The sequence below is a fragment of the Poromitra crassiceps genome (genome assembly GCF_964638095.1).
Source record: "Poromitra crassiceps genome assembly, contig: HAP1_SCAFFOLD_1677, whole genome shotgun sequence".
Classification (NCBI taxonomy): domain Eukaryota; kingdom Metazoa; phylum Chordata; class Actinopteri; order Beryciformes; family Melamphaidae; genus Poromitra; species Poromitra crassiceps.
The window spans coordinates 9679-25868 of NW_028150737.1; the positions used below are offsets into that span (position 1 = coordinate 9679).

The 16190-nt window shown below is 44.7% G+C and overlaps 1 protein-coding gene and 1 pseudogene across 2 annotated transcripts; both read left to right on the plus strand.

The window, feature by feature from the left end:
* The first annotated feature begins 477 nt into the window (after positions 1 to 477).
* On the plus strand, positions 478 to 2283 carry LOC310771988 (forkhead box protein Q1 pseudogene; annotated as a pseudogene). Its single transcript has one exon. The product of its transcript is annotated as a forkhead box protein Q1 pseudogene (transcript).
* Positions 2284 to 7563: 5280 nt separating this feature from the next.
* LOC310771987 (forkhead box protein F2-like) lies at positions 7564 to 11376 on the plus strand (the record flags this gene model as incomplete). Its single annotated transcript, XM_083664471.1, has 2 exons — positions 7564 to 8539; positions 10736 to 11376. 2 exons carry the CDS (start codon positions 7564 to 7566, stop codon positions 10906 to 10908), a joined length of 1149 nt encoding a protein of 382 aa, XP_083520597.1. The 3' UTR covers positions 10909 to 11376.
* Positions 11377 to 16190: the final 4814 nt, after the last annotated feature.

Below are 16190 nucleotides of genomic sequence, written 5' to 3' on the forward strand. Positions count from 1 at the left end.
CGGACCTTTCAAAGTCTCAGGTGTGTGTGTGCGTGCGTGTGTGTGTGTGTGTGTGTGTGTGTGTGTGTGTGTGTGTGTGTGTGTGTGTGTGTGTGTGTGTGTGTGTGTGTGTGTGTGTGTGTGTGTGTGTGTGTGTGTGTGTGTGTGTGTGTGTGTGTGTGTGTGTGTGAGAGAGAGAGAGAGAGAGAGAGAGAGAGAGAGAGTGTGAGAGAGAGAGAGAGAGAGAGAGAGAGAGAGAGAGAGAGAGAGAGAGAGAGAGAGAGAGAGAGAGAGAGAGAGAGAGAGAGCCTATTGGATAAAAAAAAATGCCTGCACCCTCCCACCCCCTCCTCCACCACGTTTTATTTATCTATTTATTTAAACCGCTGGCGTGTCACGGTATAGCGTCCAATGGTGTGTATACATATTATATCCCTCAATCGCTTCAATGGATTTAAGCTGCAAACCCCGCCTGTGGGCCGTCCCTTGTCGAGAGATTATATTATAGCAGGACAAGCGTGTCTCCGGAGACAGATCTGGATTCAGCTGCTACAGAGCGGGGCTCAGGGTGCGCCTCCAGCCCTCCACACCAGAGACAGACAGACAGCCCTCCTACACCTGCTCCGCTGCGCTCACCTCTCACACCTTCATCCGATGATCTTCACAGATTGTTTTTGAGACGAGACACTGAAAGAGAAACTTAGCGCTGCAGTGCTACAGGTGACACAGAGAAGATCGATCTTTTTGGGAGAATGAAACTTGAAGTTTTTTCTGCGCTCCACTTCGTCCAGAAGCCGCTGGAGATGTGCATGGACGCCGAGGGAGGTGTGCCGTCCCCTCTGTCCGGAGACGAGCTGGGGTCGGACGGGGACTGCGTGGCCAACAGCCCGGCACCTGTGACCCAGAGCGGCGACGGCAGCAGCAAGGGGAAACCCTACACCCGCAGACCCAAGCCCCCATACTCTTACATCGCCCTCATCGCCATGGCCATCCGGGACTCCGGCAGCGGCCGCCTCACTCTGGCAGAGATCAACGACTATCTGATGAAGAAGTTCCCGTTTTTCCGAGGCAGCTACACCGGCTGGAGGAACTCTGTGCGCCACAACCTGTCACTCAACGACTGCTTCCTCAAAGTGCTGCGGGACCCTTCCAGGCCCTGGGGTAAGGACAACTACTGGATGCTCAACCCACACAGCGAGTACACCTTCGCTGACGGGGTGTTCCGCCGCAGGAGGAAGCGCATCGCCAAGAGGTCCTCCAAGGAGCAGGATCAGAGCCCGGACATCCACACCCCCAGCGAAGACACCCGCCTCCCCGCGCCGGAGGAGAGGGTGGGGGCCAAGTTCTCCAGCTCCTTCGCCATTGACAGCATCCTCAGCAAACCCTTTAAAAGGAGGGATGATGCCCCCATCGACACAGACGGTATCCCGGGGCCCCGGCTCTACTGGCCCCCAGGGGCGCACCTACTGCCCTACGCTCTGAACTACCACCCTCACCATCACACATACCACAGCCTGTCAGAGGCAGCGTACAGCACAGAGCCCAGCAGGGATGCGCTCACATACCTCCAGCACGCAGCATCACACGGCATGCTGGCCGGCGCAGAGGCCAGCCTCCCCTCACTGAAGATGCCCAAGGTGCGAGGCGCAAGTTTCCATATAGACTCCCTGCTCTCATAAAGGCGCGACACCGGACTGCTGTCAGACTTGGTATCTTTCTGTCCATGTGCACTTTTTTATGGGCCGCTCTCTTAGCTTTTCAGTGCTTTAGCTTAACTGTTTGGGACTTACAAGTCATTTTCAGTGAATAAACATGGCGTGTTGTAATAGACATAAATAATACGCAATTGCGGTTAATAGGACATTCCACTGTGTGTGTGTGTGTGTGTGTGTGTGTGTGTGTGTGTGTGTGTGTGTGTGTGTGTGTGTGTGTGTGTGTGTGTGTGTGTGTGTGTGTGTGTGTGTGTGTGTGTGTGTGTGTGTGTGTGTGTGTGTGCGTGCGTGCGTGTGTGCGTGCGTGCGTGCGTGTCATGTTGGTCATTTCTACTGTATGACGGCAACTAAATGCCAAATGTTGAAACATAAAAAAATTAATCTATTTATATTTTGATGTTTTGTATGACCTGCTGCGTAAACTATTGTTGTTGTAAGATGTTGTTGCATAATTGACCGAGCTGCGATGAGAAACGCATGCTCCTCTGCGCATGCTCCTCTGTGGCTGCACAAGAAAAGCATGAAAATGCTGTTTTCCTATTGATTCATGCATGCCTGGTATTTTTATGAATAAAAACGTGAACCAATGGCACCATGTTTATTGAGTATCCATTGCAGAGACAAATTGAGTTTATTTCCATCCGTGGTATTAGAGTAGTCTATGTGATCAAGGATGTTGATGATACCGGGGACCAGCTTATAGGGAAAAAAGTCTGACTCTAAAACGGCAGAGACATCTAATGCATATGTGCATTTTATTTTAGAGGCAAAGAGGTGGGAAATGATAGTCTTCTGAAATTCAACTCAAATAATCAATCATAATCACTAAAGTCCTAATAATAAAAAATAAACTGAAAGCCTCAGCCGGCTTCTCTTAAACTGATGGCTCCACTGACAGACAGACAGACAGACATAGAGACACACACACACACACACACACACACACACACACACACACACACACACACACACACACACACACACACACACACACACACACACACACACACACACACACACACACACGCACACACACACACACTAACAAAAAATTAAGATGAATAAATAAATAAATAGGGTTAGGGTTAAAGTAGTAGTAGTAGTAGTAGTAGTAGTAGTAGTAGTAGTAGTAGTAGTAGTAGACTAGGCAAATAGTATTATTATTCTTATGTTGTATCAACAATCCGATTGTTTTTGTAATACTTTTTAATACTTTATTGGTATACATTTTGTCATAACAATATACACACTGTAGCTATTTACAGAATCATAAAAGTATTTTGTGATTAAGGATAAAGAGCTTATAAATCTTGATCAGTGGATTACATCAGAGATCTAAGGGTCTACTAAAAACATGTTGAAAGAAAACGAACAGCCACAATGCACTGTTAAATGTGTCCGAATCGCACCTACAAGACGCACCTTAATAATAATAATTATTATTAGTAGTAGTAGTACTATTATTATTATTATTATTATTATTATTGTTGTTGTTGTTGTTGTTGTTGTTGTTGTTGTTGTTGTTGTACTCAGTCCAAGCATTTTAGCAAAAATATAAATTTACTTAATTCGTATATGTTAAAATCTTAAACATGCAGGCCTATACAGGCTATCCTTGTTTGGAAGCTTTAGTTGCTCTCCACGGTGCTGAACCCGAGCCTAACCTCACCAGTGGTTTTACACCGTCTAGTTTTCTTATGGCAGCACAATATTCACACAACGTCCAAGCAGGTTCTTATAATATTTTCGATTAAATTCAATACCCCTGGGGAATTGATGAAAATAATTAAAAAAAATATATATATATCTTGTGGTAGCCGACCAGAATCAGCCCCACCACCCATTTTAGATTCCGACTGACAGTTTATCTCCTCAATTTAAAATCTAATGGCATACAAAAATCTCTGTTATTTCAGTCGTATAAAATTAAATTGAAAAACGGATTAATTTGCAACGTTTCGTGGAATCAAATAAAGGACCTTTCAGTCCTGTCGTCAGTCTGATGTTTATTATTATAAAACGTAATCATGACAAGAACAATGGTTTTCATGCATGCATTGAGACGTCCAAGTGATGACGTCACTCACTCTTACAAAATGATTGATGGCAGCAGCAGCAACAACAACAACAACAAGTATGCCAGGTAGGATGGTGCTTTTGAACTCGGTATTTGACAAAATGTTAACACCTTTACAGACTGGATACATAGCCTGTTTTGAATGACGATTTTTCCACATCCCCTGAATGAGTAGGCTATCCTGTAACATAGGCCTATTCATAGTATTCCCATGACGTCACAAGCATTTTCCTACCAATATGGCGCTACAATACACACAGCTCATTGGCTGGTTGTGTCACTTGATTGTAATCACCTGTTGTTAATTGATTACAATCACCTGCTGTTTTCCTACCAAGATGGCCATGTGGTGATGTAACAGAATACTATCAAATGAGGATAGATATTATATTATATTGAGAGTTTCAATATAATAGAAGATTGACCATTTTAAGATCTTTGGGGGAAACTAACGGGGCTGTAGGCCTACAGTAGGCTATATGCTGTGATTTGCTAAACCCGGTATACTCCTATGCAGTGTGATGTCTTTATGCAGCGCAGTGTGGCTGGCTGTGGCTTCAATCGAGTATAGCAGACTGCAGGAGGAGAGTGTTTCCAGTCTGACAGGTAACAGGTGAGACGTGCTGCTGTTTTCAGGAACAATGCTGCAACCTGCAGGTGAAAGACTGGAACAGCACACCTGTATGTCCGGATCATTTATTCCAGCATCAGCATGGTCATGACGTGCAAACACTATCTACCCTATCTCTCGATTTGGCCACAGCATAAATTGCCTGTGTGAAACTGGTCAAGAATTGGCGTCAGCGTTGGCCCAGTCCACATGATGCAGCCTGAGGAGAACTCGGGCCCTATTCCAAGAGTGAATAGCTGAGCCTAGTGTTATGAAACCAAACTTTAAGGCAGGCACAATGTTAGGAAGTCCAAACAGTCTGTCACTCCAGCAGACTGAACCGCGCCTGACCTCCCAGTCCCGGAGAGGCAGCTCTGAAGCTCCCGGCGGAGCCACAGGAAACGCAGGCGGAGCCGAGGAGCCACAAGAATATTAGTTTACGTTGAGGACCAGAACTCAGTGTTTGTTATTTTATTTTCTGAATTTTTATTATTATTCGCATTACATCAAATATGCAATTGAAAACATGACAAATGGGATAGACCATTAAACAGCATGCCCTAATTTATTTGGATCGGCAGATTATATTGGTTTCTAAATAGCCATGATAGTTTTTCCTCATCTGTTTTTTAAAGGTAGAATTAGTTTTATTTAATTATGCCTTCATAGGCAGCAATAGCCTATCATATATGGTCACTCAGGGCCGGACTATTAAAAAAAAAACCACCCAAAACAGTCTGATATTCTGTGTGAGGAAAAACAATATGACCTAACCTAAACGTGAAAATAAACAAAAGTCCTTGTTATCTCTATAGGCTAATGAGCTTCCAGTCATGAATGCAGGCAGCCTATAAGACAAAATCACGTCACAAAAACACGTCTTTTGTAATGGACGTTGATCACTTGATATTTACAAAAGGCTAAATTAAGAACTTGTAATGTTGGTGCGTAAAAGGAGAGGACCGTCTTCAAAGTGCTCTCAGAACAAAGTTTCCTCCTGCAAGCCAAAGCATCCTGATCTCGGCGGGGGTCATCAGTTTTGATGTCGCAGGAAATTTCTGGGGCCGTTAGGTCCTCCAAACTTCTCTGTGTCATCATGGTGGAAAATGATTTTATCCCCTACATCCTTTGTTGTGCAAAGTGCAAAGGTTATTGTTGGTGGTCATTGTTCAGAAAATGCTCCAGGCTATAACTAAACTTAAAAAGGCCTGTGTCGGCCTGCGCAGGTCAAGTAGCATATACGCGCGCGTGCACATGTCTGCGTAGGTTAATTAGCATGTGAAATCCTATTAATAATATATGGAAATATTGTTTCTATAATTTGCTTATTTTCGTTAATGTGGTTGTTTATTTTAATGTATCAAACCCGTGTGGTACAACTCCCGCAGGAAGGAAAAGATCTGTTAATCGGCTTTCATTAGCCTATATTGAAATATTGTCTGATAGGCTATATGGACATCAACAAGTGACAAGACATTTACTGGCAGCACAGCTATCTCCTTGAGTCAGCATCGGCCCAGGCAGCGACAGTCAGAAAACGATATGCTTTTCGCAAAGGCAAGACCATTCTCTTCAACACGGATGTTGATATTACCTTTATGGGATATATAACTCCATCATGTAGGACAAATCTGTGTGTGATGTCTCCATAGGGGAGGAAACTGTCGACGCCCGCTCGGCTAATTTCTCTTTTCTCTCTCTAATGAACGTGGGGCCCATGGGAGCCACTCTGGCCCGGGGCGGTAAGCTGACACTGCCGCACTGTGTGTGGTATCCAGGGCCGGGCTTGATGGAAAAAGCCTGCTTCCACTCATGTCAAAGTCATTTACTCGGAGCAACCCCCCGCTTACACACGCACAGCGAAGACCACCACCTCTCCATCTCCCCCCGCTTACACACGCACAGTGAAGACCACCACCTCTCCATCTCTCACACTCCTCTCCCCGGCCTGGCGCAGCGCGGCACTTTGTTTTTGTTATCCTCCGGACCCGTTTGGGAGGAAATTACCAGCAAAATAAGACAAATAACACAAAACGATTCTCTTCAAGACGTTGCGTTCGTCCAGATGTGATGCTGGTGTATAGGCACACATGTGTCGGGCATCATGGTTTCATTGGCTAAACCCTCTGTGCATTGTGTGCTGCCGGTCTATTCGCTGTATAGCTTATTTCGCGTCAGGAAAATGTTTCCGTCGTGCTGAAATCACGGCTTCACGCAGGACTGGGAAAAATCTTTCGTTTTGATCTTGCGCGGCTGGCGTGTGGCGCTGTTGATTGGGATGTCTGGGGTGGCTTGATAGATGGCTTAATTGCGTGTATTGCAAAGTGGAGAGAGAGAGGGGGCGAAAGTAGGAGAATGAGGGGCTGCTGCTGCTGCAGCGCCGCCTGCACGAACGGTGAGTGGACATGGGCCAGATTTGGCGGAGGGAGGGGAGAGGGAGAGGGAGAGGGAGAGGGAGAGGGAGAGGGAGAGGGAGAGGGAGAGGGAGAGGGAGAGGGAGAGGGAGAGGGAGAGGGAGAGGGAGAGGGAGAGGGAGAGGGCGGGGGAGAGGGAGAGGGAGGGGATAGAGAGAGAGGGGGGGTGGGCTCTATTCGTCACTGATTTCAGGGAGATTTGCAGACGGAGGGTGAGGATGAGGAGGAGGGGTGGTGGGGGCTCTCACAGAGGGAAAGATTTATGGAATGATAGGTGGTCGAGCTTTGTTTGGCTGGACTGTTGCGCACTAAGTCGAGGGGTCTTCGAAGTTCCCTTCACTTTAGGGATTATATTAAGGCGGGAGATGGCCACCCGCCGCGCCACAGAGCAGCACTCAGCGCCACTGTGACACCCACTGGACCCATGTGCCGAGTGGACACTGAGTCTCCAGTGGATAGCCAGCGCCCCCCCCCCCCCACACACACTTCCTCTATCTGACAGTGCGTTCTCGGCGTGCGTTCTCGCATGCGTAAAGAGAGACTCGTGCGTAACGGGAGATTTGTGCGTAACGGGAGACGGGTTTCACTCCATTTTGCGCTGGGATTCTGAGGACCACTGGCGGTGTAAAGGACGTTGAAGGGACACTGACCACCGGATCGTAACATTTTCCCTCATTTCATCTCACAGCCCATTTATTTCTCCCCCCTCTCTCTCTCTCTCTCTCTCTCTCTCTCTCTCTCTCGCTACGCAAGTCGTGCGTCAGAGCTGACATGACGACCGAGACCCCTCAGCAACAGCTGGACCCTCCGCCTCCTCTGAGATCCAACTCGGCGTCCGGCGTACTGCACCCCGCCATGCTGAGCCCACAAGCCGCTACAGAAAGCTCGTCCACCGCGGCCAAGGGAAAGAAGACGACCTCCGGTTTAAGACGACCGGAGAAGCCACCGTACTCCTACATCGCTCTCATCGTTATGGCAATACAGAGCTCTCCCACCAAACGGCTGACGCTGAGTGAGATCTATCAGTTCCTTCAGGCTCGGTTCCCCTTCTTCAGGGGCTCCTACCAGGGCTGGAAGAACTCCGTCCGGCATAACCTTTCGCTTAATGAGTGCTTCATCAAGCTGCCCAAAGGGCTGGGCCGGCCGGGGAAAGGCCACTACTGGACCATTGATCCAGCAAGTGAGTTCATGTTCGAGGAAGGCTCGTTTCGTCGCAGACCAAGAGGCTTTAGAAGAAAATGTCAAGCCCTGAAGCCCATGTATCGGATGATGAACGGCATCGGCTTCGGCACCTCCATCCTACCGCAGAGTTTCGACTTCCAAGCGCCATCTGCGACTCTGGCTTGTCACGGCAATAGCTACAACTTGGACATGATGAGCAACTCAATGGCGGGGGGGTATGATGGCTTGAGCGGCGGCCACCACGTACCCCACATGTCTCCGAGCCCGGGGTCCACATACATGGCGAGCTGTCCCGTACCGTCCAACGGAGAGTATGGACCGGACAGCAGCAGTAGTCCCGTGCCGTCCTCTCCGGCCATGGCCAGCGCGCTGGACGGCCACTCCCCGTACGCTAGCACATCCGCACACTGGGCGTCCTCCGGCGGGTCCCCCTACATCAAACAGCAGCCTCTAGCCTCCAGCAGCCCCGCATCCTCTGGTTTACACTCTGGCATGTCGCCTTACTCCCTGGAGCAGAGCTATCTTCACCAGAACGGCAGGGACACCCACAACACCGACATATCAGGTAAATCATTTCAAATTCAAATACATAATATGGTGGATTATGGTGGATCATGCCAGTATTATGGACAGCAATAATGCATTAACCCCTCATCTCAGGGGTTTATAATCAAAGATGCATAGGCTATTAATAATTCTATCTTGCACGCCCATCTGCCACACAGGCCTAAACTGCAAGGCAATCATCATCATCATCATCATCATCATCATCAGGTCGAGTGGGTTCCTCGGGCAAAATGAAGTTGTTTATAATCAGTTTATAGTCAATATGCTGCAACAATCACTGTTTTATTGGACTGAAAATTCAATTACGTTGTAAACTCTTAACATTCAACGAATTTATAAAAAATCTACTGTCTAAAATTATGGATTTTCCTATTCAGAAAGGATAAATAATGTCAAAGGGATGGCTAAAATTCATGCATGGAGATTTATCAAAACAAATTAGCTTTTTAGTCTGTTTTAATGTCGTTTTATTTTTCTCCTTAATATGTAGTGTAGACTAACATTAATATGTAGTGTAGACTAACATTAATATGTAGTGTAGACTAACACTTAAACGTGGCCAAACATTCCCAGACCGATTTGACTCACTTTTAACATGTAAATAAGCCCGCATACATTGGCCTCGCAACGTATTCAATAAAATAAACGCCAGACTTCACAAAGACATTTATATTTGTGCAATATGAAGATGGGCTTGAATTGGTGATTTGTGCGCAATATTCCATCGAAGCCTATATCCACGCACGTGATGAGAAAACGGTTAAATTCCAGATGAGATCCATTGGAGGCAAGTTTCATGCTGTAGGATATTTGCCCAATTAACAAAGTTAAAACGCTATATAGAATTACACATGAACACTCGTTTTTTGGTCGCTTTAATTCACCTTCCTTGTTCATGCTCATTAGTTTAACATAACACACTGAGGCTTTACTAAAGTCTAGGGATTTCTCCGAGGCGGATAATGCTGGAGCCCAAAAGGGTCTTTGAGGTTAACCAAACAAAGACTGTGCGGGTCGGACCACACTGGCGAGGATTTAAACCACCGAGTATCCACTATACAGACGGAAGGCCGTGTAGCCTACAACTTTATACGCGGCGTCTTCAGCCTTCAGAGGCGCACTGCACATGTAGAGAAATAGCTGTCAGTCAGCCCTGTGTTGTCTGTGAAAACGGGCGCAGGGCGGTGAGCTGTGGCCCTGGAGGATAAAGCCCGTCTTTCTCTGAAAAACACCGTCACATCTGGAGTCCTTATGACCTTGACGAGCCTGCATGGCGCTCCCCATTTATTTTTCTGTTTCTGGAAGACAGGCTTGAGGCTTATTTCGAGACATGACAGCCATGTAACAATATTCTCGTGCTCTTCAGTGATATTCAATTATACAACGTATTGCTATTGACTATTAATCAAATATATGTTTTAATGAATTAAGATAAACATTATGCATTTTTAACATAAATTAACTGGAAGTGGGACACACACACACACACACACACACGCACACACACAAAGCGGGCATTATTGCGTTGTGTCAACTTGACAGACCACATGCTTGGAAGGTGCATGTATGTCAAACAATTATAAAAAAAAATAGTTCTAGTGGCTATAGCTTTATATGCAAAGAGAGAGAGAGAGAGAGGGGAAAAAAATAATTTCTAATGACTGGCTGAACTAATATGAAAACTAAAATGAGTAAGATCTTTCCTTTGGAGTTGTTTTTATAGCCCTATAATGCTTTGCTCTTCCGCAACAGTAAACCATAAGTTTCTAAATATTCAAGTAGGGAAACGGGACAGGGTCAAGGCTACATTTTTTGTGGCCTCATCATAACAATTTTATTAATTGTTTTGTTTACAAATTCAAATAATTAAATCCAATGTTGGAGAATAAAAAAGTTTGCATTTTGCTCAGCTCAGTAAACACGTTGAAACATTTTCCATAAAACAGATTTCTTGTACAGCAGCAGGCCTACAAACGGATATAGGTTTAGTCTACTTATAGGCTGCAACAACCCTAGGCCAAAAGATGTACGTTTTCAGCATATTTCCTTATTGGAGAATTATAATAGGCTAAAAAATGAAAAGAAAATTACTTTCATAGCCATTTAGTCCGAAGGTGAGGCTAATCTTGATACATTCACTTCGTGTTTTGTTTTTTTAACCATTGTAACAAAATGTCTTCTTTCTTATATTTAGTGGGAATTCCACGTTATCAGAGCCATTCCTCTGTCTGCGACAGGAAGGATTTTGTGTTGAACTTTAACGGCATCTCCTCCTTCCACCCATCGGCTGGCGGGTCCTACTATCACCATCACCACCATCACCACCACCAGAGCGTCTGTCAGGACATCAAACCCTGCGTGATGTGAGCTCTGCCCTGCGCGGCGCGGCGCACTGAATGTGGACCTTGAGAGAAAACTTTAAAGTCGACGGTAACAAATGTAACTGTGTCCGTCCGCTCATGATGAAAGCAAACAATCGGACAATTTGTTGGAAGAATCATACCAGGATGTAGCCTAAATGCGGTATTATCTTTCGCATGTTTGCCTCCCGCAGCCAAATTTGGTTGAACTGAGAAACTAGCATTGAAGGAAAAATAATGAAGAAACCCCACAGAGGCCTACAAAACCACTTTGCCTAAATGCTCCCTGACCTGACAAGCGTTTTCTTCTTCAAAAGAAGTCTCAAAAACACGACTTTAATGTGTTTGCTCTTATAACACGTGCAAACAAATATATTCTATATACTGTAACTATGTTCTATTAGAGTACACACACAATGCTTAGGCTAACATGAACTGCAACCAACTTTGCACTTATTGTGTAATCCCTTTGACGTTTGCCAAATTTTGTCTTGTAAAGGTTTCAATAAAGCTGATATATTTTAGGCTATATACACCCAGCCTTCTAGCTTCTTTCTATGCATATTTATATAAAGGACGTCATTTAAATGGCCTTAAAACAAATTATTTTTTAATGCTGTTCCTGCATATCAGCAATATGACCTATAGCGTCAAGTTTTAATAGGCTATTATATTATTTTCTTTAGTATTGCCAAACATCTAATAACGCCATTCGAAGAAAACTATGACAAACTAGATTCTAATTAAATGTTCATTATGCTTGTCTTGCATATTATTTTATCAGTGAAACAAATCATTTGTCACATAGGCCTGTGCGTGCCAATATATTAAGTGATGTGCTTCTGATGGACCCTTCTCATGGGGGGCATTTTGTGTCGAAAAGGAAGGGTAAACACAGGTGAAAGTAAAACAAATGAGGGTTTCAAACTTCCATGATTGGAATTTGGAAACCCTCATTTATAGTGTTTTGCTTGCACCTGTGTTTATTCTGCCTTTTCGACACAAAATGGCCCCCGTGAAAAGGGTCTATTGAGATGGGATAATCATTAGAGTGATTTGATTGTGAAATGGTTTATAACAACACTCTGCCTGTCAGCTGCATAAGGGAAATATGATTGTTACGGAGTGAAGAAGTGCAGTGTGCAGGGTTACAGTGACTTCTGCAATGAGCAGCGTCCATAACAAAGCAATATGCACAAGTCCAGTCCAGAATAAGAACTGCAAAGGCAATTGCAAATATCCTTAAAGTAGGAACAGCAGTAGGCTACACCAATGAAATGACCAGTGTGTCTCAAGACCAATGGCAATAAATAGAGTTACTGGCCTATTCAGTCAGATATTTCAGTATATTTCCCCATTTTGCATGTTTCATGACCACCTCCAGCCTATACAGCTGAAAGTGTTTTGCGTCCTTAGGCAGCTCTCTTCCATGTGGATATCAAGGGTTGCCAACATTTGAAGAAGTCACATAAACAAATGAAACGAGAGGGGCGCATTTATGGAAATGCAACAACATGGTATTTTTAGAGTGTGGTAAACAGATCATGCTCCCGCCCCCGTCTGACAAACACAAAGCAGACTTGGGCGGTCGCACTTGTGCTACTCTCATTTTTTGTCTGCATTTCGTTCATGAATCAAACGCAGCATCCTTCATGATGACTACCATATTTGTATAGATATAGAATTTGGCAGAAGCAATTCGTATATCACTGACATCATCACAGGTTCTTCTATTGATTTCTGTTGAGTTATGGCTGATTATTCAGTGTCTAAAATGTCTAAATGTGTCACAAAGCATTTTGAATGGCTGGTTGCTTAATATGTTAGGCTACTTGTTATAATGGCACAAGGTTTTAAAACAGTAGAGCTACTTTCAAAATATATTTTTTCATGAGCCTAAAACTGATTGCATGGGTCAAGCAGGTCAAGCAAAACGCACCATGCAGTGTTAAGCTGTTACACCATTACTAACCGGTATTCACCCTCTCTTATAGGGAGTTTGGAAGTATCTGGCAGCAGCATAGCATACATGGTATTTAACAAAATGTGAACTTTCCAGTCAAAAAAACATCTGGCATTTCATAATTTGATAATAATTTGATGATCCTTTTTGATCTTACCAAACTTTGCGTCCTGAATGCGTCTTGGGGAAACACTGCTTTATGCAATAAGTGGGAACGAGTGAACTATGCTGGTGGTCTGACTGAAGTGGCCTTCACGACTGTGGGGTACAACAATATCATCTGGGCTTGGGAGTGTCCATGTTCCGCATATCTGGAACGGAGTGGGAGGGAAGGAATGCATTAGCAATCAACATATTCAAAGGAAAAACGTGTTTGAGAAGACTACAATGTCCTCTCTCATTTCCTTAATGCAGTCCACTATGATGAAAAGGTAAGATTACTGCTTCAACTGCTGCTGGGTTTTCCATGATGGAGGATCTTTGAGGGCTGGACTTTCAATATACAGGAGTATAGCTCCATCTAGTGGTCGACTGTGAGTTACATGGCTGAGTCAGTGATACCAGTGGTGTCGTGGTCCCTGGAGAAGTGGTATAGACTGTAATTTACGCCCCCCCCCCCGCTCTTTTATATATATATATATAGATAGATAGATAGATAGATAGATAGATAGATAGATAGATAGATAGATAGATAATGTGGACATGGATCAGAGGAATCAGCATCATGCCCTCTGAACAATGGCGTGTACACCACACACACACACACACACACACACACACACACACACACACACACACACACACACACACACACACACACACACACACACACACACACACACACACACACACACACACACCACTCCCTGACTTGAGGAAACCTGTTTTAGTGGCCTCACACAGATCAATCATCATCCAGATCTACTGATTTAGTACCTGGAAAGATCTGGTCCAGGTGACATATCAAAGACTGTTCACCTGGCTGGCAGCACGTACGACGGAGGCTCGGGTCCGAATCTGACCCGAGGTCCTTTGCCGCATGTCATCCCTTCTCTCTCTATCCTCACCTTTCCTGTCTGCCTACTGTCCTATCTAAATAAAGGCAGAAATGCCCCCCCCCACCCTAACCCTAACCCTAACCCCCCCCCCCCCCCCCCGCCAAAAACAATAATCTTAAAAAAAAGAAGACTGCAGGATATTTACTGAAGATTTTCAGGCTCTTAAGTCCGGTAAGGAACTTCCTAATTGTGAAGCGTAACTTTCTTTTTCAAATCACATACTCATATTCCTCTCTTATTGCCTTCTTGTCAGACCTACTTCAACAGTCACAGATCAAGGTTTAAAGCTACAATATGAAAACATTGCAAGAGGAGCTCACTCAGATAAACAGGTGGATGTTGTGTGATGTTCGAAGGTGGTTTGTTTAATAAAAAAAAAAATCCAGATTTTTTTATCCCATTTTTGCTAATTGTGAATCCCATTTCCCATTAGTGCTAATTCAATTTATTTATCCTGGTTGCTACTCCATCCTCTGCCGATCTGGGGAGAGCCAAAACTGGCTCCATGCTTCCTCCGAGACATGGGCAGTTAGCCAGCCGCTTCTTTTCACCTGACAGGGGAAGCTTCACCGGTAGGACATAGCACGTGGGAGGTTCACGCTATTCCAACCAGTTCCCCTCCCTCCGAACAGGCGCCCTTAACGACCAGAGGAGGAACCACATTAGCAACCAGGATATTGCATATTTTGGTGAAGGGGGTTCCTATATGAAGGAAGCCCCCGGGAGGCACGGGGAGAACATGCAAACTCCACACAGAAAGGCCCTTTTGATGACCGCACCCGGGCGGTGGGCACTCGAGGACATGCGGACGGGCACGCATTCCTTCACCGTTCACAGCGTCCCAGGTGGGAATCGAACCCAGGACCTTCGAGCTGTGAGGCGACAGCGCTTAAAGGTTGTTTGTTTAATCCCTGACTCAGGCAGCACCACTGATTTTTTTAATCATCAGTAGTTTGAACACTGATAGAAATAAGCTGATGTAGTAGGAGGCTCGACAGTCTCTGACTCTAGTCAGATAAACAGCTGCTCACTCGTTCAATTCCAACCTGTCTCACTCTTTATGCTCTGTGTCGTTGTCAGTGTGAACACAGTGTGTAGAATTCAGAAGGAGAACTCTTAACAGTTCATAGCTCGCCAAGGTGAGACACTGAGTCTGTATTGCTACTTGACAGGTGGATTATTGGTTCTATTCCCGATGGAGGAGACATATTACAGCAGAGAAAAGTACACACTTTCTTTACTTAAAAAGTTAATTGTGTAAAAAAGATTCTGGTAAAAGTACTAATTCAACTAAATTACTCAAGTAAAAGTAAAAAGTACAGGCTCTGAAATGTACTCGTAAAACATATTTTATTTATTATTTGATTCATAATTTGTGTATGTTTTCCCCCCACAAAAAATGTGCACATAATGCGTGAAAGCTGAGTCAATTTTGAAGTCGTGGGTTCGAGCCTCTGTCAGTTTTGAATGGCGACAGCCAGATCAGAGGAAAGAGTGATTTAAAGCCATGAGAAAACCTACCTTCAGAAGTCTGGCCTGGTGGCACAGAGAGTTGGCTTGCTGCCTAGTATTATTGAGGCCTCAGTCACGTTTGAGGTCGTGGGTTTGATCCTGTCACTTTTGAATGTCGACAGCCAGAGGAAAGAGTCATTTAAAGCCCTGAGAAAACCTGCATTAAGAGGGCAGGTGGCACAGAGAGTTGGCCTGCTGCCCTGCATCATTGAGGCCTCAGTCATTTTTGAATGGTGACAGCCAGAGGAAAGACAAAAGTGCCAAGAGAAGAGTTGTGGGTATGAACCATGAACATCACACACATGGACTTAGACTTAGACTCTTAGATCAGCTTACTAAGTTAACTAGAAGCTCAATTATATTACAGCCATTTCTGGTGATTAATTGCTCAAATTGTCCAACAACAGAGGAGAAACACAGCAGCAGTGGCAGTGTCTTGGTGGCACACTGTGTATGGTAGTTGCCTACTGACATACACAGTGGTGACTGGTTTGTGAGGTCAAGTCCAGGATGTCCACATATCTTTGGGTAGCAACAAGATTTGTATTTAAATAAAAGTGGCAATAGGCATACAGTAACAACACATTTTTTGTTTTTATTACACTTACAATTAATTGAAGATATTAAAGTTTTAAAATAAATGTTCTTCAATAAACTATACTGCAAAGGAGGGTTCCCATAGCACGTTTTGACCCCTGGTCTACCAGAACACAGACGACTGCACTGACCATACAGACAAACCCACATACCTGCCTG